This window comes from Vollenhovia emeryi, unplaced genomic scaffold, assembly GCF_000949405.1.
Source record: "Vollenhovia emeryi isolate VEMERY1.0 unplaced genomic scaffold, V.emery_V1.0 DF939340.1, whole genome shotgun sequence".
Taxonomy (NCBI): Eukaryota; Metazoa; Arthropoda; class Insecta; order Hymenoptera; family Formicidae; genus Vollenhovia; species Vollenhovia emeryi.
Window position 1 is genome coordinate 63,855 of NW_011967026.1, and position 24,883 is coordinate 88,737.

Here is a 24,883-nt window from a genome sequence, read left to right on the forward strand (position 1 = left end):
GGCCCCCCCCCCCTTCCCCCGTCGCCTCTGTCATTCTCTCTCGTTCTTTTTGCCGACGGGGCGAGCGCGCTCGGGACACACACGGCGTGTCCACGCCCGCGTTCCACACGCTCTTCTTACGTCGCGACGCGGCCGCGGCACATGTGCGCCGTCCCCCTACGGAGGGTTGATATATCGTACACTGTCTTTCCTCCGTTCTCTCGCCTTCGCTGCTCCCCGTCTACGTCGAAAGGGGGACAAGACGGGACGTCGCGTGTTCACTTTGTTTGTGATTTCTCTCTCTCTCTCTCTCTCTCTCTCTCTCTCTCTCTCTCTCTCTCTCTTTCTTTCTCTCTCTTTGCGGTACCCTTAATCGGCTTCTCGTAAGGACGGGGGTGGTACACACGGCAGCCGTACTACCATCGAGAGTGTCCCGGTATGTGTGTCGGGGGGGATCTCGCCGGCTAATTGAGCGTGAACCGTTCAAGTGCCCGAGGGAGTGCGAAGGGAGTGTGTCGGCACTTGATAACGATCGGGATCGACCCGCTGCGATCGACGTTTCCGGCGTCTACACGCAAACGCGATGATCGTACGGTCTCGTGTAACCTAGATATGAATGGCCAAGTTCCGCACAGATGCCTAACTCGTAATTTGTAACGTTTTGTCGAGAGGCCCGCGCACAAGAAAGAGAGCAATCGGATGGCTATCAGATTTAATAAACCTACTTAATATATGACCGACGAGTCTAATCAATTATTTGTCGCTCTGAATAATCCCTACATCGGGATTAATATTATTTTCTACCCGACTTAAAAACTGCTCGCAAAAATGCTGATATCTTTCTACCCGATTTCAATTAGATACGATATAAATCCGGGAATTTGCAACGCGCCCTCGAATCAAACGTGAAAAATTTCAAATGGACCTACCTCATTTAGCTCTACTCACACGTCCGTTTCTTTGCCACAAAATTGCATGTAAAAGATGATGTATATTAGTGTAAATTGGGAAGTAATAGATTATTACACGAATATTTGCAATTCAATTAGTAATTAGTATGCGTTGCATTATATCGATGAAACTGTAAATTCGATAACTCGAATTAATTTTAAATTCGACGTTCAATATCCCTCGCACGGCGCAATTTCGTCTAGCTGGCTCGTAGAATTTCGTTCTTCCCGAAATTATCCTGTACAATGTACTGCAATTCCGTAAACTCCCAATTAATAATCACGCTGCGATATGATGTATCGCATATTTGTAGATAATATGGGCGCGCGCACATGAATAATAGGCCAGGCAATTATATTTACCCAATACGTAACATTTTATACATATATTGCATTTCCTCATTCTCTAATTATTCCGTCGTTCGGCGCGTAAATTTAGTCGAGCTCCCGAAACCACATTTGAAGATTTGAAGGGAATTGAAATCCTGATAACTCTCGAACGAAAAGGGCTATTGAAGACGCGTCTTTTCAAGCGGTCAAATCTTTCCCGTTTATGTGTCATCTACATACGTGTCTCCGTTCAGAGAGTGAGATTGAGGGCCCTCCTCCCCCTCTCGCCCTTCTCATGGCCGCGGGGCCCTTCGCTCCACGACTTCCTTTCCCGTGCTCAACGGCGGTTTCCACGCATTTTTTAAATTCCTCCCCGCAGGCGACCCACGCCGGGAGAGTGAGAGAGAGAGAGTCGCTTCAAACGACTTTCCGGGCACGCCGTTACAAACGGAGACACGTTCGGCAGCACGTGTTTCTTCACTTCGGCCCTGTGATTTTCCTGCCGCGAAAGCAAACACGCGCAGCTGTCAAACCCGCCGCGACGGTGCCCGGGGAAAGGTAACGAAACATCCGCAGGCAGTCGAAATGTACGACGACAATGCGCGATATTTAGAAGTAATGATAATAATACGACCCTTTATTGTCGAAGGAACAGGATACTTGAGGGAACGCTCGAGTGAGATAAAAAAAAATGAGACGCGAGAGACGTGTGTTAAGAACAAAGTTCCCAATTTGGAAGGCGATGCATAATTGGGCGCAGTTGTGCATCACGTTCCAACAAACTTTAGTGACCAGTAAGTTTCGAGCTAAGACCGAATTAGACTGGCAATCGTTGACTCGGATTGAATTGGCGATTGTCGATTGTCCTTTAGCCAATGAGAGGAAAGCAGCCAGCGATTTCATCGGCTCTTATTGGCTAGAAGACAATCGTCGATCGCCAATCCCAATCCGAGTTAGCAATTGCTAGTCTGACTCGGCCGACGATTGTCCTTTAGTCAATGGGAGCAAAGCAGCCAGCGATTTCATCGGCTCTCATTGGCTAGAAGACAATCGTCAATCGCCAACCCCAATCCGAGTCAGCAATTGTTAGTCTGACTCGGCCTTTAGTTACGTTTAAGTATAACCGTGCGATGAGTCGCCTTCAGCATCGTAGCGTGTGCATATTGAAATATTTTCTCTCTATATATAATATCACATGTGTACGTGTAAGAGAGAGGTGGTACGTGAGAGATATTGAACTTACATGTGTGTAATCTTGCCCGCCATGCAAGAGGATCGCTGACTAGTCCCTGGAGGCCCGGCCAATAGACAGCAGTGTGCCGTGGTTCCGCTCTTTGTTGAAATTGACCGATACCTAGGGAGATACACAAATGAACACTTACATATTACGTGCGAATTTTGACTCGAGACCGGTTAGCCCGAGGTCTGCGCGAATCAATTGGGGCTGAACTTTTTGCTGGTCTCTACGACATTTGTGCCTTTCAGGCCCGGTTGCGCCAACGTCACGGAATTTTAACTTCAGCTTAATTCACTCTTCGTCTCTTTCCATTTCCCTTAAAAGGGACAAAGAGTGAATTAAGCTAAGGTTAAAGTTAAGCGACGTTGGTGCAAACGGGCTTTAGACATGCATGCTACTTGGGTTCTGAATATTCCGCTTATAAATAATTATTAAATAGCAAATCTCCCGGCTGGTCGACAATACTAATTAATTCCTTTCCAATGACGAAGTATGAAAGAGATATACCTGCAAATTGAAAATAATCCAATTTAACCCTTTGAAGCGTACATTTTCCTATTGAACCATTTTTTTTTAAACTTTGTATACAAGGGGTTTTGGGGTCGCTGATTATGAATCCGTTATCAGATTTTCATAATTCAAAATGGCGGATTCAACATGGCGCAATTTAAAACTTAAAAAATCACATTATTCAACTGTAATTTAACTGTGCTAAAAAACATTATTTGGATATTGTTAGGACCCATGGAATCTAAATTCCAATTGAAGATTCTTATACAATATAGAAAATAGCGCGCCCGCGAAATGGCGGATGCAAAATTGAAATTTGATCATTTCTTAGAATTTACTCATTCTTGGCACTATCCAGAGCTAACGACGCGGACGTGATGAGTCCCTAAATACCGTAATCAAACAAAAATTAATAGTTTGAGAAAACAAAAGTTAATCGTTTGAGAAATCTCAGACAATCGTTTGAGAAATCTTTCCGATGCGGAAAATATGTGTGATTATACACGCTTTTTGCCTCGCAACTTTTTTTCTCTTTCTTGAGATATCGCGTGCGACATTAATAATCATTCGCGATATTAATAATGGTTGATGTATATTTAACTGATACTGGAATTAAGCGCGGCGGACATAACATATGCTTTGGCTCGTCGGCGTAGATAACGATATTGGATTTACGATAATTCAGATAGCGGCGCATATTGAAGTAATAATCGAAGGAAGCCGTAAAATGCAACGACGGGATGTAGAACGGGGCGCGCGTTTACTGACCGAGTGAAGGCAGCCTCCTCCTCGGATCGATGTCGGCCAAGTCGTCCCGCTTCTCCACCGTAAACCGCTTTATTAAGCTTCAGTTTTTTTCCCCGCTCGTTTCCACATCTACGCGATTCATTTCTCATTTTTATCGCACGCTATTTTCATACAACTCGCATGCGCCCGGAATATGCAGGCGGAATTTAAATGCCGCAATTTTAAAAGCCGCGCGACCTCGCGACAGATTTCAATCTCGCTCCTCCTCCCCCTCCCCCTTCCCCCCTCCCTGCCAAATAATTAAACGGCAAATTGGAGAAAACTCCGTTGTTGTGTTGTACAAACAGTTACAATTTTATTTCCGACCCTTGCGAATCACAACAGTTTCGATCCTGCAGATTTCGATTGCTCGCGAACGGTCTGACGATTGGCATTGTATATAATTTGAATAATGTAATTCGCGTTGGAAGCAGCTCGGGAGAGACGATTACGCGGGTGAGGTCGATTTGAAAAAATTAATGGAGGACCTCCAGGCATTTTTCGTTTCTCCCCGAGACCCGCCGGTTTAGCTTCGACGGAAATTCGTGTCCGGCGAATCTGGTGTTTTAGCCGAGATTATCGGCGACCGCGCACTCGTACACACACACACACACGCGCGCGCGCACGTGACGCCAATTCGATTCGCAGCCTCGAGAGGGGCTCCTCGGCTCTCGCTGTGGAGACCTTAATGATCCGACCTTTCGAACGCGAGAAATTAGTCGACTTAAGCCGGGCTCTATGCGAGGTAACGGCGGCTGGGATATCGAATCCGTAAATATCGGTCGTCGGGATCCGACGGACTTTTTGCGCGGATTAAGGGAGATTAAATTGATCTCTCTGACCGATCGAGACGCGCGAATCGAATAAAAGACACGGCGGAATTGTCATTGTTCGCGTTTCCAAGACTTATTGCTAGCTTGTCGTCTTTCCGACAAAGACGCGAGACTTGTGTGCATTTATGCACGCGTTTCTCAGACATTTTATATTGTTACGATTCTCCCGCGTCGCCGCGCTCACCGATCGCGCACTCGGTTCACTAGAGCGCCGGTGCTTCTCCGCGCACTCCACGCCAAAGAAACACACAGAATAGGTGGGACACAAACTTTATTTTAATAACACGACCGTTCGGCTCAAGAGCCAAGCTTAGAATCAATCAATAATCTTATTTATCCAATAGTAGATAATCGGTATCGTGGCAACCCGCCACGATACCGGGCGTCGCTTCCCAACCGCAGGCGCGATTCCAGGCGTCGCCTCTCAATAACACGTAACAATATTATCAAAAGCAATCGCTTCTCTCAACGAATTCTATCGCGTCATTTACTTTCCTGAATTAATTTTTGAATGCATTTTTCTACTTCAACTTTTTGTTTCTTATTTAACATTCTATCTCTCGATTAAAAGTCGGCAATGATTCTGCCGCGTTTATAGAATTCGTTGCTCGCGTGGCGCTCGAAATGATTCGTTCACGATTTCATTCACGATAATAAAATATCACATGTAAAGTTGAGAATCTTTTCCTCGCCAGTGAATAAAACAACAAGGGTTAAGAAATTGTTCGACATAACTGGCAAGAATGTTTCCTTGTTAAAAACACACGTTTCGACCGCGAATGCCGGGCCTTTTTAAGTGTAGGGCAATCACGCAACAATTCTAGGCTCCTCCGACTTTAGAATCGTTTTTAATAAAGAAACATTTTTGCCAGTTACGTCGAATAATTTCTTAACTTCCCTTCTTAATAAAATGTTGATAAAAAGATAAGCAACGTTTCAATTTGTTCATCGGGTTGTCAGCGAGAAAATGACCCTTATTGAACAATAAATTGCTCCCTCACGAGTCTGTTCGCGAATCTTACACAGAGAATCTAACAGAACCGGACTTCGCGGTATAATTTTGGACAGTTATTTACGTCCACGCGTTTAATTGATTGTCATCGTACAATGGGCCGCGCATTCTCGCAATCTTTCCCGCGATATTTCATTAAGCGGGAGGAGGGGGAGACATTCACGGCGCGACGTCGCTTGCTAAGAAAGAAAATCGTCCAACGATCGGCGACAGCGCATTCAGAAATTAGCCATAATCGCGACTGAAAGAGTTGGCTCCCGATTGCGTGGGCGCGTTTAATTCGTTTTAGGATCGCGTGCTCCTGCCGGCCGTCTACGCCTGTCCATCCGTACAATAAAGCGTCATTTCCATTTTACCGTCGACGGCGAGAACGAGAATAATGGGATGCGCGCGATACGACCGTCCGATCGCCGCTCCTTTTGTCCATTACGCCGAAATCAGACGGAATTTATGGGATCATAAACGGCTGAAGCCGCGCGCGCGCGCTCATCAAGAAAAATATCCGCGATCGTGCTCTTTGTCCGCGGGCCCACGTGGCCACGGGCCCCGCCGGAGGAATCGAGTGGGAAGGTGAGATCCCCTCGAGAACGGACCCCCGGCACGCGCTTTTACGACGCCTCGTTCGAGAACGCCGTGAATCGGGCAATTAAAAGCGTTTAAAAATGTACATGCGCGCGATACCCGAATACCCTCGATCTTAATCTTAATTACTGACAGTTTGACAATCGATCTTTGGAGAGAATCTTAAGACGGGTTGTTAGCCGCTTTATAGCTGTTTAATGTTCAATATTAAATGTCTCCACACGACAGAACTGAATTTTAAATCAAAATTCTGGAAAAAAAAAGTAAAGCCAACGGTACACGATACCATTTTTCCTACTGGACTGCTCATCTGATCTGAAACTCTGTATCCTTATTGGCTCCTGCAAGAAATCCAGTAGCAAAAATAGTATCGCGTGGCTTAAGATCGCTTGAAGATCGAGAATAAAACTCTCAGCATCTAGATTTAAAGCCAGAACTAATCAGGATCCAGCCTTAAGTCACCTGATCTGAAACTCTGCATCCTTATTGGCTCCTGCAAGTAATCCAGTAGGAAAAATAGTATCGTGTGCCGTTGGCTTAAGTCACAAGCTCTCTAAAAGTCAATGGGTTATCACTGAAAGCAATTTACACTGCAAATCAGTGACTAGTTTTCAGTGACAATTCGCTTATTGACTTTTAGAGAGAGCATCTCTACGTGCGCTGAGAGAAAAGCTAACGACGCGCCAACATTTTTGCAAAAAAAAAGAGTTCGCTTTATAATCGCAAGCTAGAACACCCGACGTGCATACACGCGATACGTCGCGTTTATTGAAACTGCTACCAATCGGGGGAAGCGGGGCGAGCGTCGGCTACAAATATTTGACGCACACCGAGTATCGCGGTGAATAAGGGCACGAGCGCGACGTCGACGGTCGCGAGAGTAAGCGGACGAAATATTTATCGTTTAATACCGCACATTTTGATGGGCTTTTTGTCATTTATACAGCGGCGATCGGCAGTTCCGCGCGCGGGCGCGCGCGAGGTTCCGGCGAGGGTTTAATTAATGACCGCCGGTGTAAAGCGTACACGCGCGCGCGCGCGAGAGAGAGATCGATCGGTATCAGATGTCAATTAGCGGCGCGCGTTGCGAATCGCATAATCGCGATGACGATAGTGCGCGGTGCTACGCGAAAAACAGGTGCGATCCTCCGTACTTTGCGATTACAATCCAGTATTTTTACATTCCGCTACTCTCTCTCTCTCTCTCTCTCTCTCTCTCTCTCTCTCTTGGACGATAAAAAACGATCGCTTGAATTATTTTCTTTACACATTTCACGCTGTACGAGTCGCGCGATCGCGACCACGCGAATACAGAGGGGGAGGGCAGGGGTAGCTCGTGGATTTTAATTTTAATTGAATTTAATTGAATTGCATGCCTCAGTGATCGAATTGGTGAGACGCCCGCCTAGAGTGTAGGGAAGTTATTCAGGTCCAGGTTCAAACCCTGGCTGAGGTGATATTTTTCGCGACAAATTTTCTGTATTATTAAAAATGCCATGACGTTAATTGAATTGAATTGAATTTATTGCTGCAAAGTGAGATACAGTGAGAGAGAGGTGACACTGAGAATCGCAAGCAAGAGGCGAGGCGCCAACAGAAAGTTATTACAAAGCCTACCTGCTTGAATTAGGCATGAAATAAAGATTGGAGCGAATGAAAAAATTTTTTAAGATGACTTTTTACCCGTCCTCGAAAGCGCGGTTTCTTTTTGCCAAACTGTTTTACTTCAATCGGTCGCGTCGAATCGCGCGCGCACGATGTCGCGACGCGCATCGCATCGGGGCGGCGCGTCATCGATATGAATAAAATGCCGACGATGTGTTTTAGCGGACGGGATTTATCCGAATATGTACACCGTATATATATGTATACATATATCGCGTGTACACGCAGCCGGAAAACGGTATACTCATACATACGTATATGCGTCCGCGGTGGCCGTCTATAATTCTAACTGAGCGGCAGCGAACTCGCGTCGCAAATACGAGGCCGCGCCGCTCGCTCGTCGTATTTGTAATCGACGTAATCTGTCTAATACGACAATGAAGTCGGTTACCCATTAAACCGTTATTGAAACCGTACGCGATTACGGCGAATTACAGCCGGTGGGGGAGAGAGAGGGAGGGTAGTTCCGGACGTAACGCGCCACCACGTGAACGCGCATACGCACCGAGCGCACCGGCTGGTGTGTGTGCGTGTGCGTGTGCGTGTGCATCCACGCGCCGATTTGAAGCACAGGCGAATATCGCAAATGCATTTGACAGGATTACAGGATGACGATATACGACTATTTTATTTTGCCGCGCTGAAACTCCGTGCGCGCGCCCGCGCGTTGCGCAAAGGCCTGCGTCCAAGTTTCCGAGAAATCTTTTACGGAAAAGCTGCAAGTTGCTTGGCTGCACATTTGTCGAAACTAGAACTTGGACCAAATTCTAGCATCGTAGACACAGGCCTAGTCAAATGAATTGAAGAACTTGATGAGAGTTTTGTAAGAAATGTCACCATACATTTTATTAGTAAAATGTATACTAATGCCCAGTTTCACCGAACGTCGTTTAACCTTTATCTCAGTTTAATTCATGCTTGCCTCTTTCTAAGTAACCGTTGGAAACAAAGAACGAATTAAGCCAAGCTCAAAGTTAAGCGACGTTGGGCCTAAAGGCCTCGGTCCAAGTTCTGGTTCCAAGTTCATCGTGGACGCAGGCCTTTACACGTGAGGCACGTGCGCTCGCGTCACCGTTTCGTAAGACTCGATATTTTTATCTCAAAGCGCCTTTGCGCACAATATCGTACAACGTAGGAAGGATTTTTAGAAGTCGATATTAGCGTGTAAAAGGACTATATTTCGGAGATGCGCGTTACGAGGCGTTTCTATTGTGCGTCTATTCGGCCCGAGTCTCGCGCGTGCAATGTAATCCTTTAGAAAAAAAAAGTACCCGCAGCGGGTTTCCATATTTTAACATTCAGTTCATCTAATTGGATGCGGCCTTTCGCGCGAGTAAATGCGTTTAAGAAATGTCCCGCTGCTCTATCGATTCCCGTGCTCGTTGGCTGCCCCTGAATTTATTCGCCGGATAACTGCGTTTATTGCCAGGCGCCGGGGTGCCACTTAATGCACTCGCCGACGGCAATTCGATTGCGCGCGGGAATTTTCGGATCTCCGTGAATCACGCGGCGTTTCGTATCGCCATTATATAAAGAAGAACAATGCCGCGTTGTCGCGAGGAAGGCGCTGAGATTTCGCGAGGTGCGCTCGAAGGGGGGAGAAGGAAAAAACACCCACAATTTACGACGTTAGAAACCGGAGCAGATGTCACGCAATATTTCCGAGGTTGTGGGCGATAAAAAAATGAAAGACATCAACGCGAGGAGAAGGCACATGGGTGCGTCGGGCGGTTGCTCTTCCAGGACGACGTGAATATCACCTTTCAAGATAAACCTACCGCCTCGCGCGATATTCGAGTCCGACGGGCCCGTCGCTCTATTTCGGAACGTACACCTGCCGAACTGTCCGCTCAATCTTGGCACGAGCACCGATCTCCGGCGCGAACGTCCGAGCCTAATTTCCGCGAGATACATGGGGCAGCGACATCAGATCCGCGCGTTGTCCCCTCTTGCCCTCGAGATCGATCGGGCGGAATCGCGCAAAACGCGCGGAGTAACAATCTCGAAGAGCAGCGGCGGTAATACAACTCCGCGCGGTGTCCGCGGGATGTAATTCGTCACGAAGAACGACGCAAGAACGTAACCACGATATTTTTGCGACCAACTTTCCAAAATTGAATTGCTCGCGCGCGCCATGTCGCGTCCCAATATGATTCTCGGTTCTTCCCGTCGCTTCTATTCTTTTTACGGGACTGGAGTAACGAAGGACGAGTTTGCGGCGTTGCTTTAGCGCGATTTCCCGCCGTCCTTATTTTTCAAGAGGCCCCTCTCCCTTCGCGCGCATTAAATTTACACGCGTCCCCGTTTATCGTCACTTTTTATCATCGCCGCGCGGCGCCCGTTTACCGCCGTTAGTTTATCGCAACGCGATCTTTTTGTTCGTTCAACCGCAAGTGGACCAGAGGCTCATGCATCCTCTCGCGGAAATCCCGAATTCGCCACCAAGCCGCGTACGAGCATGGTCGTCAGTTGGTTAACCCGCAATATCCTAACTTCCGCTCGTATATGGTCGCCCTATTTGGCTATCAAATAACTCGCGTCCTATTGTAAACACCGATTGTAACCATCCGCGGTGTAACGTATTGCCCCTTTCTCCTTCATTCTTTTACCCCATAAGTAAAATGATCGGTAAACTGCAACTTCGCTCGATCTTCGAAAAATTTAGAGGCCGATGAGGAGCTTGTTAAAATTTACCGACCCAGAAAAAGAGCCTGTTTGAAATCGAACAAATTTGTTTGAATTTCGACCTTACTAGACCTTTACGTAATTTCAAGAAAATGATTTCTTTATCCTAACCAAAATTTTAGTTGATTGACACTGCAATTTCTTAGAGAATTCATATCCATTTCTTAAAATCTAGCAAGTATTTTAGTAGAAGTAAAAAGAAATTTACTAGATTCGAAGAGATATGACTTCGACGTATCTCATCTGTTTAACCTAACTAAATATTTGTTTCTGGGTGCGAAGCAAGAATGGGATAATTAAACTAGAGATGCGTGGCTGTAAAATATCGAATGCACAATGTCACTTGTATCTTCGCTTCTTTAAAAATTGTCCGTATGGTAAAGTACAGTACAGTAAAAGATAATAATTTCTAATATAAAAAATGGAGCGAAATTATCAGAAGAGGTTGAAAAAGGGTTTTCAGCTTGAAGTTACTGTAAAATCTCGTGGAGGAAATCGTCGTATTATCGCGCGATAAAATCGAACTCGCGATGCCTCGATTAGCACATTTCGACATGCGCGAAACGCATAAATCGCTGTTTAGCGATTCGTTATTACGAAGTATAACCGCGCTCTGTCGGGAGCAAATCATTTAGAAATTTAATGTCATGAATGTTAAGTAACGTCCCTCGTTTGCGTCGCTCGTTAATGTACCGGGGGAGAGCAGGTAATTCGGTAAGCATAAATTTTAGAGCCGCCGTTCCGCGTCCGCCGCTCCTTCCGGTCAATATTTCAATCAGAGTCGCGCCGCAATTCTCGTTCTCGTTTTTATTTAATTCCGTGTTAAACAAACTTCTCTCTCAGTCGTTTTTAGCGACTACAAAGGATCGAGCGTAACGGCGCTGTTTAATTAATTCGGTGATAATTAGTTTAGGACACAAAGGCTATTCTTTGGAATCTTTGTTCAGGATTCGATGAGGCTTTGCGAAGTATTTGCATGAAGGAAATATTGTTAAATGCTCCCGAGATCACTGTGTTTGTATCATTGCAAAAGCTCTCGATTTATTTATGTTATTTATGTGAATGTTAAACTTTCGAATCACTGCATTTTGATAGAAAGTATTCACGTATTCAGGTGAAGCATTCCGTTCAGGCAGAAGGCGCGCGATAAAGTCATTTTGACAGATTATAAGCCGTGATACCGGCGTTTATGAATTAAACCCACGTCTCCGATATTACCGCGATATTGTACGACACGTTATTTGTGCGAGCACAACTTCATAACACGACCCTATCTTCCCTCCGTTGTAACATCGACCCCCTCCCCGATAATTCTAAAATTGATGCCTGAATACATTCCCGATGGCCGAGGAATGAAAAGTGACGCGTAAAAGGACGCGGAGGAGATTTTCACAAAGGGTGACCCATAAAAATTTATAATCCTCATTCCAGGACAAATATTTTTCTACACGGTTGCGGATCGAAAAGAAAATCCGGCGATTACGATATTCTGTTTAAGCAGCTTTTCAGCTCCGACGATCGAACGCGTTCTGCAATTTTATCGTTTCGAGATATCGGCGAGATAGACTCTGCTGAATCTGCGTTAGCACTTTCGTAGACCCGAACGTCACTGTTAACGCCAAATGATTTACTGTCAAATATTAATAATGCGCCCCGCATCATATTTAGCTTAATGTATACGCGAGATTAAACGTTGCACGAAAGCGCTCTTGAACGTGACCATCTTTTCACAAGCTTTCAAGGCGGCGATGACAAACGCCTTCTGCTTTGTCGCGCGCCACCCGATGGAAAAGTTATGCATTCGCAGCATCACAAACGAGGTCTTGATGGCGCGGGCTGGCAACAACAAAACACGAGGAAGTGACATTGTAAAAGTGAATTGAAAGCTCGTGCATTTACGTCAAAAAGTGTATTTCATGAAGAACGAGATTCTTCGTTACAAGTCCCTCGTACCTTTTCCACGGCGAATTTTAAGGAAACTCGCGCCTCTGAAATTACCGCAACGCCGCGAGATCGTTTAAGAGCGCTTCCATTATACAATTCACTTTTAGCGAATTCGGCAGCTTGCACTAGCGCGCACTGAGTGCACACCAAGGCTTGTCCAGAGTCTACTCTCATATTTATGGTCATCTCAAGTGTGTCCAGAAACCATTTAGCCAGAAAAATGATTCATACGAATAATATACAGATCATTTTACTGGCTAAGAAGCATTTTTTTAAATATTTTAGACGATCCTTAAATATAAGGATCGACTGTAAACAAGCCCTAGTGCGTGCTAGTGCAAACTGCCGAGTTCGTCATCAGTTTCTTCAGTTTTGCATTTGTTTTCACAGCTTGCACTGGTACGCACTGAGTGCACACTGAGTGCACACTAATAGCATTTTTCACTGGAAGGAACTGAGTGCGCACCGAAATTGCACAAGTGCGCACCGATATTGCACGATGTTTCTGAAAGTGCGAGTTTCTTGCACTCCCAGTTAAACATTCGACGCAGATCAAGTGTCACGTTTTTTCGTTCTTAACCTTTCTACGTACGTACGAATTTGTTATAATGGAAGAATTTGAAGTGAATTTTAAAGTGAATGATAAGTTGCTAACAATAAAACTGCAACCAAGCGAAGTGGGACTTTACAATAAACTTTTCGATTTTTGGAATTTTTCGTGATTCTTCATTCCAAAGTTTTTCGTCACTACTAGATGATGATGATGAGGATAGCACATCTAAAAACTGGTATTAATATCCCGCGCTGCCATATTGCACTAGATCGACACCGTCTCTTGGGGCTCGTGCCGAGTTTCTGCACTAAAATGCAAAAACTCGACACCAAGTTTTCCAGTGAAACAGTGCGCACCGCCTTCGTGCGCACCGAAAAGCTCAATGAAACACGCTGCTCTTGACTAGTGCGCACTCAGTGCGCACTAGTGCAACCAGTGAAAAACGCTATAAGACTTGTCCAGAGTCTACTCTCACATTTATGTTCATCTCAAGTGTGTCCAGAAACCATTTAGCCAGAAAAATGATTCATACGAATACTGAACAGATCATTTTACTGACTAAGAAGCATTTTTAAAATATTTTAGACGATCCTTAAATATAAGGATCGACTGTAAACAAGCCCTAGTGCGTGCTAGTGCAAACTGCCGAGTTCGCCATCAGTTTCTTCAGTTTTGCATTTGTTTTCACAGCTTGCACTGGTACGCACTGAGTGCGCACTGAGTGCGCACTAAGACTTGTCCAGAGTCTACTCTCACATTTATGTTCATCTCAAGTGTGTCCAGAAACCATTTAGCCAGAAAAATGATACATACGAATACTGAACAGATCATTTTACTGGCTGAGAAGTATTTAAAAAAATATTTAAGACGATCCTTAAATATAAGAATTGACTGTACACAAGCCTTAGTGTGCGCGGTAGTGCAAGCTGACGAGTTCGTTATCAGTTTCTTCAGTTTTGCATTTGTTCTCACGACTCTCGTATACAGGAGCCTTCGCGCGAGCCTCATCTATCTCGCCAATAAATCAAAAGCCGCAGTTGATATTTATCTCTTCGTAGCGCTAGAACGGGTTAAAACAGGCGATAGTGATTCGCGCGAATCAAAGTGGAAAATCGGACTACGACTATGTAAATCCGTGAATTATACGCCGGGGCCGATCGTATCGAATGCGCAGATAGTTTCGTAATAGATTCGTAACTCCTAGTCGCGCTTTCGTCTGGCCCGCGGTTGTTCGATCGACCGCCCTTGGTAATTCTACGATTAATGCGTTCAATCCGTCCCGCATTACACGCTATCGCAGCACGCGACGATTTGTGCGTGGAGAGAACGGTGGTTTCCCCCCGATTTTCTATCGCAAACGCGCGAATGGCTACCGAATTGTTACCGCTGCAGATGCTACTAATATCTACAAGCATCAATAACCCTCGACGTTTATCTCCGTCCCGCGTTTGCAAAATATTTTTCAACAATATTTTCACCTCAATCGCCCAGCTCCTTCATCACGAAGTCACATTGTCGCGAGAAAATTTACGTTGCAGCTTTGCACTTAGGAAAAGCGCACGACAGGTTTATAGCCAATATAAAACACAATCACCGTGTATTTGTTGCGAAAGTTACTTAACGATACTCCGACTTGGCCAAATGGCAGTTAATTAGAATTAAATGTTAAATTTTTAAGACTCTCACACAAATAGCGATTTGAAACGTTGTATCGATAAAACACGTAGCTCTAAAATGTCGTCTTTACGTCGCATCTATCTCGTCGAAATTTCATTAATAGCTTGAAGAATCTGTCAAGCAACGCCAGAAGAATGTCTAGAACGTGTTAGAGAAAAGAAATATATATTCGCGACCATGAGTATTCCGATCATTCCGAGCAGGCTGAAAGTTTTCCCGCGTCTTCTATCGCTCTCAAGGGAACACTGGCATCAGTCAGAGCGGAGCTAGAGCCTCTTGGAAAGAAAACGTTTAAATTATCCGAGCGATCTAACGTCCAAACGGATTCTTTCCCTCCGTATCTAACGTCCGTCTGAACCGAGCCGGACATGGGATCGGCCGGGGACCGGCGGTCCTCGACTAATCATACATGCAACCGCGTCAGCCGCATATAAGTTATCGAACTTGGCAAGTACGCACCCGAGGACGCCGTAAAGCCGGCGTGCATGGCGTACCGCGGCGCGGCCATGTGCTGGGGATGCGGGGTCGGTTGCAGGGTCGCGTGTGACGGCGGTACCGTCGCCTGGGGGTGAACCGTTGCCGTCGGTCTTGAGAGTATCGTGTCGATTCCGTGGGGGTTGCTGCCGACGGAGGTGATGGAGGTCGCCGGGCTGTGCTTGCCGCTGCCGGTGGGCGACGATTGGCCCTGCGTGATAGTGGATAACGGCACCGTGATACGCGGCAATTGAATGCCGCCCTGTTGCTGCTGATGCGGCGGATGATGCTGCTGGTGCGACTGCTGCTGCTGCTGTTGCTGCTGCTGTTGATGCTGCTGCTGCTGCTGCTGCTGTTGCTGCTGCTGCTGCTGCTGCTGCTGTTGATGTTGATGACTCCTCTCTGCCATGGAATGCAGCGCTGCCAGCGGCTGGCTACCGAGCATGCCACCCCCGGCGGCACTCAGATTGAGAAACTGCAAAACATGGGGCGCGGCCGCCGCGTGGAAGTCGTGGAGCCACGGCGGCCGCGGGGGCGGCGGCGAGTGGCTCGAGGCGGGCGGCGGCGAGCACGAGCCCAGCGAGGAGCCCGCGGACGAGCTGCGGTCGCCCTGGTCCAGATGATGGTTGTTGTTGCGTCGGTGCGCGTCGCTGAGCGACGACGACATGTTCTCGGCGATCTCGAGTCCGCCGCCCTCCGGCGTGGAGCGCGATGGCGGGTCCGGGCACGGGTCTCCGCTGTCGGCGCAGGCCTTGCCGCTAGTCAGAGAACACACCATCTCGCACCACGCATAGTTCGGTAGTGAGCGAAAAATCTTAGCCGGTACTTAGCTGCGCGCTGAACGAGGCGTGCGGCCGCCTCGGAGCAGCGGAGTCCTCTCGCGCGCGCGAGGGGATTCCCCGGGAGAACCGGCTGTCGCGCGCCGGGGGGGAGGAAAGTCCCGCGGCGACGTCGGACGCGTTCGATCGGAGTGCGTGGCCGCGGCGACGGTGTCGTCTCACACTGCGCGTTTCCTCCGAACAACGACGTCGAACCACCGATGACACGAGACACGCTCGACACTCTCCGCGATCGCGACCACCGCGACTGGCACTGTTCTCGAAGGGGGAGGATACCCTCTGTCGCTCTTCCCTTTCTCGTCTCGTTTCTTCCGTCTCACCGGGGTCTCACCTAGGTCAATCACTGATCCCCATGGTTCCCGCACGGCGCGCGACAGGCTGTCGATGACACGTTCCGCGAGCGGCGATCGATGAACGGAGAGACGTAGTCACCGCACACCGCGAGCAGCCACCGGTTCGCCGGTGCCGCGCGATGACATGGAGAACGGATGATCGCGTCGAACGATCAGCCGCGGGCTGCTCCGGCCTGAACCGTCATCGACGGGTTGGTCGACGCACGGGCGCGCGATCAGGAAGTCGTAGTACGTGCCGCGACGTTACGGGGTCCTCGCCGAGTGACTCGCCGCGTCGCCAAATGGTGTGCGAGCAGGGTGCATCGGGCGCGCGCGCTCTCTCTCCGCCGGGAGATCGAGTCTCTCTCCCGTGCCTTCGTCCTTGCCCTCGTCCTCGCGCGCGCGTTCCGGAAACCGCCGCGGCGGAGGGAGAGATGGGTCGGCCCTCGACGCGAGTCGATTGGCGTGCCGTCCGTGGGTCGTTTAAGTGCCCGGGGGCGGTACCGCCGTCGGATTGGTCGGCCCGGTGGTTTTCCACCGGAAGGAGAGGTGTTCCGGGCGGGGCCTCTCAATCTCGCGTTAGCTTCTTGTTAAGCGTCTTTCATTGTGTGTTTAAATTCGTAATTTATGATCCCGACTGAATAAAACAAGAACTTGCTGGTTCGCTCGCTCGTCCGTTCGCTCGCCTCGCTCGCTCGCTCGCTCGCTCGTTCGTTCGTATGTTCGCTGGCTGGCTGGCTGGCTGGTTGGCTGACTGAGCCTCTTTGGCTCCGAGACTGGCCCTCTAGTTTGCTCGACGACTGGGCACCTCCGCGCGACTACGGTGACACTACTGTCTCGATAACTCGCTTCCTTCCTTCCGTCGTTCCTTCCTCGCTACCAGTCCCCTTCACCCACTCGTACCATTTAGCTCTGTCCTTCCCGCCCACTCAACTTCTGTCCACCACCTACCTACCCTTCGGCCTTTCAGCCAGTCGAGTACGCGTAGACAGAGCAAATCGAGTTATTCGAGCTGCCGATGGTCCATTTGGCCTGCCGCTCCTCCCGCCCGCCGTACGTATGCCGATACACGTGTCAACGAGAATTCGGTTACTTCATCCCGATGAACCATCGCCGCGTCGCAACTCAGCGCGGCGCGCGGCTGACGTAACTAATGTCGGATGAACTCGCCGGCTCTCTCCGACTTTCTGGCAGCCGACCAATGTAATGTCGGCCGCGCTTCGTCGCTCGGTTCCGCTCTCGTCTATTGGATCCGCGTTTTAGACTCGCCTTCGACCGAACGGATAATTTACGGCGGCTGACTGCACTTCGCGCTCCCGGTCATTAAGCGCCGCGTAGGTGGGGTGTGCCGCTTCTCCTCTCCCCTCGCGCCCTCTCTTTTTCCACCCCGCGCGCTCGCGCGAGTAGGAGCCCCTCCGACGCGCGACCGTATAATCCTTAAACGAATTCCTCGCAAATTTCTCCCGCTCGCCGTATGTGAGATAAATATTCTCTCAAACTTGGAGCAGGTTCCTTCCGGTCCGAAATGTTTCACCTTCACGTTTTAAACGTAGATCTCTCTGGCCTTACGTGCTTAAGCGCTTCCGTAAGGACGAAAATAAAATTTCGCGGAATGGCACGGTGATGTTTCGATAATAGATACAACTGGTCACGTCCTGTTTTCCAGAATCGTTACTTGTCCGCAAGCGAGAGAGCTACGCGTGAAGGAGTGGATGGAGGATTGACGGGCTCCAATAAGTTCACGTCTCGTAACGGTTGACAAAACTCTGCACGTCTATATTTCAGAATTAACTAAACTAACTTTCTTCTCAGCCGGAGAAGGAAGCGCCGAGCTGACCCGGCGTTCTCCTCTTTTTACCCCCCTCCTCCCCCCCTCCCCTCCCCCGGAATCGAAGATTTTAGAAGAGTCCGAGCGACGAGCCCTCTCCCCCTCTGTCGTCTAATTTCGCTTTAACCGGGAGATCAGCTGTTGTTTTATCTCTCGAAAGTCACTCAGCTGACACCGCATGAGAGGTCGTCAGCTGATCCCCCCCCTGTATTATTGCCGTTCGACGCTCACCTTGCCCCGTGTGTTGACTAGTGCTTCGTCGACACGTGAGTTCGCGGAGACAAAGGGTTTGTTTTCTGTTCCTGCACTGGTGAACTAGTGCAGTAAGCTAGAATGAGAAAAAATATGCTTGTCTTACTCCAATTTATTGCACTAGTTCACTAGTGTAGGAACAGAAAACAAGCCTAAAGCCGCGCCGAGCGCGCGCATTTTTCACTATAGTGTCTCTCAAGTAACGATCTCGAGACCGTTTCTTATGACCGTTTCTTGACGCTATTTCGAGACTCTTCCCCAGCGCGCTGCACAAAATCTCGCGCCCGGCGTATAATTGATAAAGGGAGTTATCTGAGTATGGACCGTCCAGCACGCCCCGGGGCGTCGCTCGCGATGCCAGATATTCCCTAGGTCCGCTGAACCCCGCGCCTACCGGTTGAGGCTCGATCGCAAACATTACTCGATAAAACATTCGATTGAGGCCAGGAGTGAAACTCGGCTTCACGCGGGGGTCGCGGGGTTGCGAAAAATCGTGAGGACACACGGACGTGACATTTTGAGCGGCAGTGTGTGTGTACGTCCGGGCGCAGTATCCGCATCATTAAATGCGAGCGTGCCGAGATCGATCGTTTAAGAGTAATTATGCTAATGCGGCCCGATTATGATGAAGGCTCGAAATAAGCTTACAGGGTATCATCATTACCACGTTCAAATACGTGCGTATTATTAATAATGAAACAATAATGGATATTATTAAAGCAGCATGACGCAATAATAGCCGGCAAGCAGCGCAGTTGCCAATATTTGTTGCACCGTATTAATCACCAGTCGCATTAATATTGCACTTGCGCACGTAGGAGGCTTTTGCGGTCCGTTTCGCGCTACAAATTGTTGTCTAATTCGCAAGAAGGCCGTCCGAGCGCTTTTCGCAATTCGGAAATTGTAGACTACCCCGGGTAGAAGTAAACGTTACCATTGTAGTAATTATATCGACACGCGGTCAACCGCCGAAAATAGTTTGGACGCTCGAGCGGACGTGCATTAGTGTACACATACGTCTCGAAACTCGAGGAAAAAATAAATAAAAAAGAAAATCACCACAGACGAAACACCTGTTCGGATAAGCTCGTAAACGGTTTAACGGCCATCGATTTTAATTAAAGTGCACGGGGAAAGGATTTTCTCTTAAAATTTACCCTGAAAATCATGTAATCGTGGGACAGCGTGGCATTTTGAAGAACTTTGTGGGAGTTTTTTCAAACTTTACCACACATTCTACTAATAAAATGTATACACTGAGAAAAATTTCCATCGGATAAACCAATTAAGTAGTGTTTCCGATGGTTAATTTTTCCGATTACGTTTTCCGATTAAATTATGGATACATCCGATGAAATGCAGTTACCGATCATATTTTTCATCGAATATACAATTTAATTCGATATGTCCGGTTGTTATTATGTAACTGGATTATTCGATTATATTTAATGTATTATAATCGTAATAGCAAATGCATTTCGCAAAATGGTCCGGCGACGCAGATGCATATTGCGAGGAGCAGCATCCGAGGTGCTCCTGTCAGAATCGAATAACAGGCAGGCCATAGCGAAAAATTGGCGGCACAGAGATAAATGTCAATATAAATTTAAAAGGCGCGAGGGAAATCTCGAAGGGCACAATGCTCGGAGAACGTTTTCAGGTAGTCTAATTCAGGAAAGGGGGATTGTCTGTCGAATTGCGATTCATTGCTCGCGAGTTTAACAAAGACCTGTTAATCGACTTAGAAAATAAATCGGGCTCGAGTGCGTTAAACTAACAATAAGCTATTCCAAGACTCTTCTCGGTCTAGTTCTTACTCCCGTGCACAACGGAGCTGAACTATGTTATCGCAGGCCCGACGATGATTTTCTCGCAAAAGCTGCACCTCCCTCTGTTTAATTATCATGTCGATTCTTGGCAAGTGGCGACGGCGCAAAACGGGGAAAAAGGCCGGCTATATCCTCCACGGCGAGGAGACCGAGCGGAGATTTAAATCTATTTTATTTGACCCCGAAGGATCAGTCCTTTTCATGGAGAGGCGATTCCTTTTCGAGGGCGGGACGAGGTAGAGAAACTCTCGCCGTCCCTCTTTTTCCTCCTCCGGCCGCGCGCCTCTACGGACGCTCCTCGCGAATTATGTAAAACACGACGGGTAGCCAGCGACAAGTATTGATTCCTATCGCCGGATGTTTTACGGCGCGTATTATTTTCGCGAGGAACGCTCGTCCGGCACGGCGGAACCGCTCGTTTCCCGCTCGCGCAAATTTCCCGCGGGCGGAAAATTCGGTCCGGGACGGTCTCTCCTGTTACGCGAACCGTATAACAGATCACAACGTAATCGTGGGACGATTTGGCATTTTGGAAAATTTTATGAGAGTTTTCTGAAATTTTACCATACGTTTTACTCTTGGTACACATTTTACTAGTAAAATGTATGGTAAAATTTCACAAAACTCTCATAAAATTCTCAAAAATGCCAAATCGTCCCACGATTACATAATTTTCAGGGTAAATTTTAAGAGGAAATTCTCTCCGTGTATGATATCATAGATTAAACGACTTCGTATAAATTGTACCGTACAGGATACACTATATTGTATTTATTATTAAATAAATCTCACAATGTAATCGCGACGGGGAAGATTATTTTCCCGACGAATGCGCATCCCGGGCAGATTCGTAACGACGCGCAGTAAAGATTCGACACACCGGAGTGAAATTTTTTTCTTCTCTCGTTGAAGAAACGATATCGTTACGTTATTTTTTTATTGTCTGTTATCCGTTTATCTCGTTTGTAATTGCCTACGTTAATCTCAATTTTTCAATCTCGCCATTTCTCTCACGTTCCAGCAGAGTTCAATGATAAATCACATATGTGACAATCTTTTTTTTCAGCGTTCTTTGCGTCTTTTCTACGTAATTTTATTTTTCCGTTTGATCGGGATCTTTTTTCCCCCGAACTATCGATTGTTCTCCGCGGCAGGATATTTCCGTCATTAAACGAGCCAACGTTTGACGTGTCGATATCCGGCGCGAATCGAGTGGCAATAAAAGCGTTCTTATTTAAACACCGTTTCGCAGGATTATTACGAATAATTTGTTGGCCCCGATAAGCGCGGAGTGGGACGCGCCATATGCCGCGCGCGATCGCGAAATATTAAATCCTAGTTGTGCCCGCGTATCATTGCCCCCGCGTTGCCACGGCGAGCTTATCTGTCAAATATACCTCGCTTTAATAAACCGTGCGTAGCACGAAAATATCGCGCGAAAGAAACTCGTGCTCGGCAAATATAAGAGCGGCCTGTGCCGCGCTGTTACTCCTACGTTCCCGTCGTATTTATTCGCGTTCAGAAGTAATTCCGAAGGCGGTCCCGGTGAACTGTCGTGAATGCTTCTTGACACCTCGTATTAATCGCTTTGAGATACAACGCGTGCTCGGAACATAAATTCGTCGTTAAAAACTACGCCCATTATGCGCTTCCCTTCCCGCCAGAAAATCGCTATACAAATTCGACTGTTCGCGTACCCGGAGTCCCACCCCTTAGCCCTCCCTATCGGCGACTGCCTCTTCCCTAAACCCTCTCTGATAGACCCCCCCCTCTCTCTCTCTGTCTCTCTCACTTTTGTTATCCCTTCGGTTTAGGGTGAAATTATTATGCAGAGACCAAAGTGTCCCATAAAATCGCGCAAATTACACGGGCCGATGCGTGTCTAAGCTTCATCGTAGTGATTAACTGACAATAACGGTGAAAACTGGCGATCCGATGGCGCCGATTAATAGGATATTTACCGGGGCCGCCTGCGGAGGACTCTTCGCGATCGCGTCGTTTTAGGGTTTTACGCGTATATCAGCTGTCGTGGCCGCTTTACCGCGTGACGATGGGTTAATTTATCGGAAGATTAGCCTCGATCAAGGGCAAGAGGGGAGTGCTCGTCCAATCGTGGGTAATCGCTCATGAAAAAAGTATAGTCTCGGAAATTTGAATTCCTGAACAAACCCGCGAAATCCTAGTCGTCGTCGTGTCGTTAGCATGTCAAAGAGAAGACAAATAGAGAGCGCGCGCTCAAAGACATTCTACAAAAATCGAGTCACTCTCGGTTTACTAATGATTTTTTAGCGCATAGAGAAAATTTCGACTTTCCGTTCGCTGTAAGTATTTGTCATTAGGTTTATTTCGTTTCCGAGTCGGAATTGCTCGACCAGTAAACCGTTTCGTCCGGATGAGGTTCTGCACTTTTGGCACCTTTTGCTCCTAGAGCTGTCAATTCGTGGAAAACATTTGTGTAATATACAAATTAGGTATGTGCTTTTTGTGTACAGACCGACAGTGTCCCACTATTCAGATTAAGTGAAAGAACAGCTTGGTATTATTGAAATTAAGTTTAGGAGCTTAACAAGAAGTCACAGGTAACCTAACCTATAACTTATTCGAACGAATAGATTTTTTGTTCGGCTCCTAAACTTAATTTCAATGATACCATGCTGTTCTTTCACTTAATCTGAATAGTGGGACACTGTCGGTTCGTACACAAAAGCCACATAATTTGTACATTACACAAACGTTTTCACGAATTGACAGTTCTAGGAGCAGAAGGTGCCAAAAGTGCAGAATTACTTCAGCATCCCCTTAAGACCCGCTTCTTGCGCACCTTCGCCGGGACATAAACGCGGAATTAGCAGTCCATTCGTACGCCCGAGAGTGCGGCAGCCGTTGAAAATCTTCATCTACACGCTGAAGGAACACGCGGAACTCCCCCGGTTATCGTGTCGCCGGTAACGGCTAATTCGTATTCGCGTCACGGCCGCGCGTCGCATGATCACGCCGTATGGATTCGAATCCGAAACGCATCGAAAGTTGGCGATGTCGTTTCGCCGCCGCGTAACTCACGGAGGACACGAAACTTTTTCGGTGCCCCCTTTGTCCCCGATAATACGTTTCCGTTCCAACTTGGGAACAAGTCGCTCCGGAGAAAAGGGCGGTCGGTGAGACACGATCGCCGTCAAACGTGATCCTTTCCCTCCCCCAATCGATTCGCGATTATTGTTTCGCGAATCGCTTTCAAATGGCAGTTTGAGGAGCGCGTGGACGGTTCATTCTTAATCCGTTGTTGTACCTACGTGCGCACGCTGGCGCGAATTCCGCGCGACGTGTGGAGAAGGGCCAAAGTCGCGTGCCGAGGAAAGGAACGTCGGGAAAGACGGGGGATAATTAATTTTATAACTGAATTGAATAACTGAAAAAATAGTTTTATTCGTACACGGAGAGAATTTTCTCGTAAAATTTATCCTGCAAATCGTGGGACGATTTGGCACTTTGAAGAATTTTATGAGTTTTTTTGAAAATTTCACAAAACTCGCATAAAATTCTCCGAAATGCCAAATCGTCCCACGATTATCTTGTGAGATTTATTCAATAATAAATACAATATAGTGTGTTCTGTACGGTACAGTTTATACGAAGTTGTGCAATTTATGATATCACACACGGAGAGAATTTTTCTTAAAATTTATCCTGAAAATCATGTAATCGTGGGACGATTTGGCATTTTTGAAAATTTTACCATACATTTTACTAGTATTACATAATTTTCAGGGTAAATTTGAAGAGTAAATTCTCTCCGTGTATATCATAGATTGCACTATGTATGATTTGTACCGTACAGGATATTGTATTTATTATTAAATAAATCTCACAACGTTGTATTGCACACTATATTTTGGTGCCTGCAACGCCGAAGTAATTACATTACTACAGATTAACAAGGACAATTATGCAAAGTGGAAAGTACATGGGTGCAGAATAGATTTAAACAATATAATTTGACTAATTGACGTATATCTATAATCTATAATAATTTGCGGAGCGTTTTGAGCTTCGCTGAGCCTTCGGTTGCGACAATAAAATGGATAACATTAACCGGAGAACTGAAGAATGGATCCCAATTAAATGAAAAGTATATGTACAAAAGTATCGAGCGAGTATTGAGCGAGCATTGAGCGAAGCGCGATAGGTACAGGGGGCGAAGGGACCAAGTCAATTATATAAATCGGAAGTACCTATATTTTGACCAGACGATTCCTCGATTGCCCGTTAGATGTGATAGATACGCACGCTGTGATTTCCCGGAAATTTTAGTAGAGTTAAAAGGACCATGAAAATTTATCTCAACTGTCCAGCACTAAATGTCCCGGATCCTTCGCCGTTACGTATTAATTCGCCATGCGACAGAACTTTTGTCCCGCCCTTTCGTGCAATACATAAATTTTTCCGCCTAATACACACATATATAATAGAACATATGTGTACACGTGTCGCAGCGACTGTGTCCTTCGACCGGCGTTTCCTTCCGTGCGGGACGAGACGGCGGCACCGGCGTCTCGTCTCGACGTCCCTCTAAGGGCGGCCTACGGTAA

At 47.2% G+C, this 24,883-nt stretch overlaps 1 protein-coding gene across 1 annotated transcript in view; it reads right to left on the minus strand.

Annotated features, from left to right (window-relative positions):
• The window catches only part of LOC105558494 (homeobox protein Nkx-6.1-like), a 54,222-nt gene extending 38,097 nt beyond the window's left edge, over window positions 1-16,125 (minus strand). The window contains exons 1-2 of the mRNA XM_012006193.1: window positions 15,203-16,125; window positions 2,503-2,613 (exon numbers count right to left, since the gene is read on the minus strand). Of these exons, the coding sequence (XP_011861583.1) occupies window positions 2,503-2,613; window positions 15,203-15,995 (904 nt within the window). The 5' untranslated portion in view covers window positions 15,996-16,125. The remainder of the gene's footprint in view (window positions 1-2,502; window positions 2,614-15,202) is intronic.
• Window positions 16,126-24,883: the final 8,758 nt, after the last annotated feature.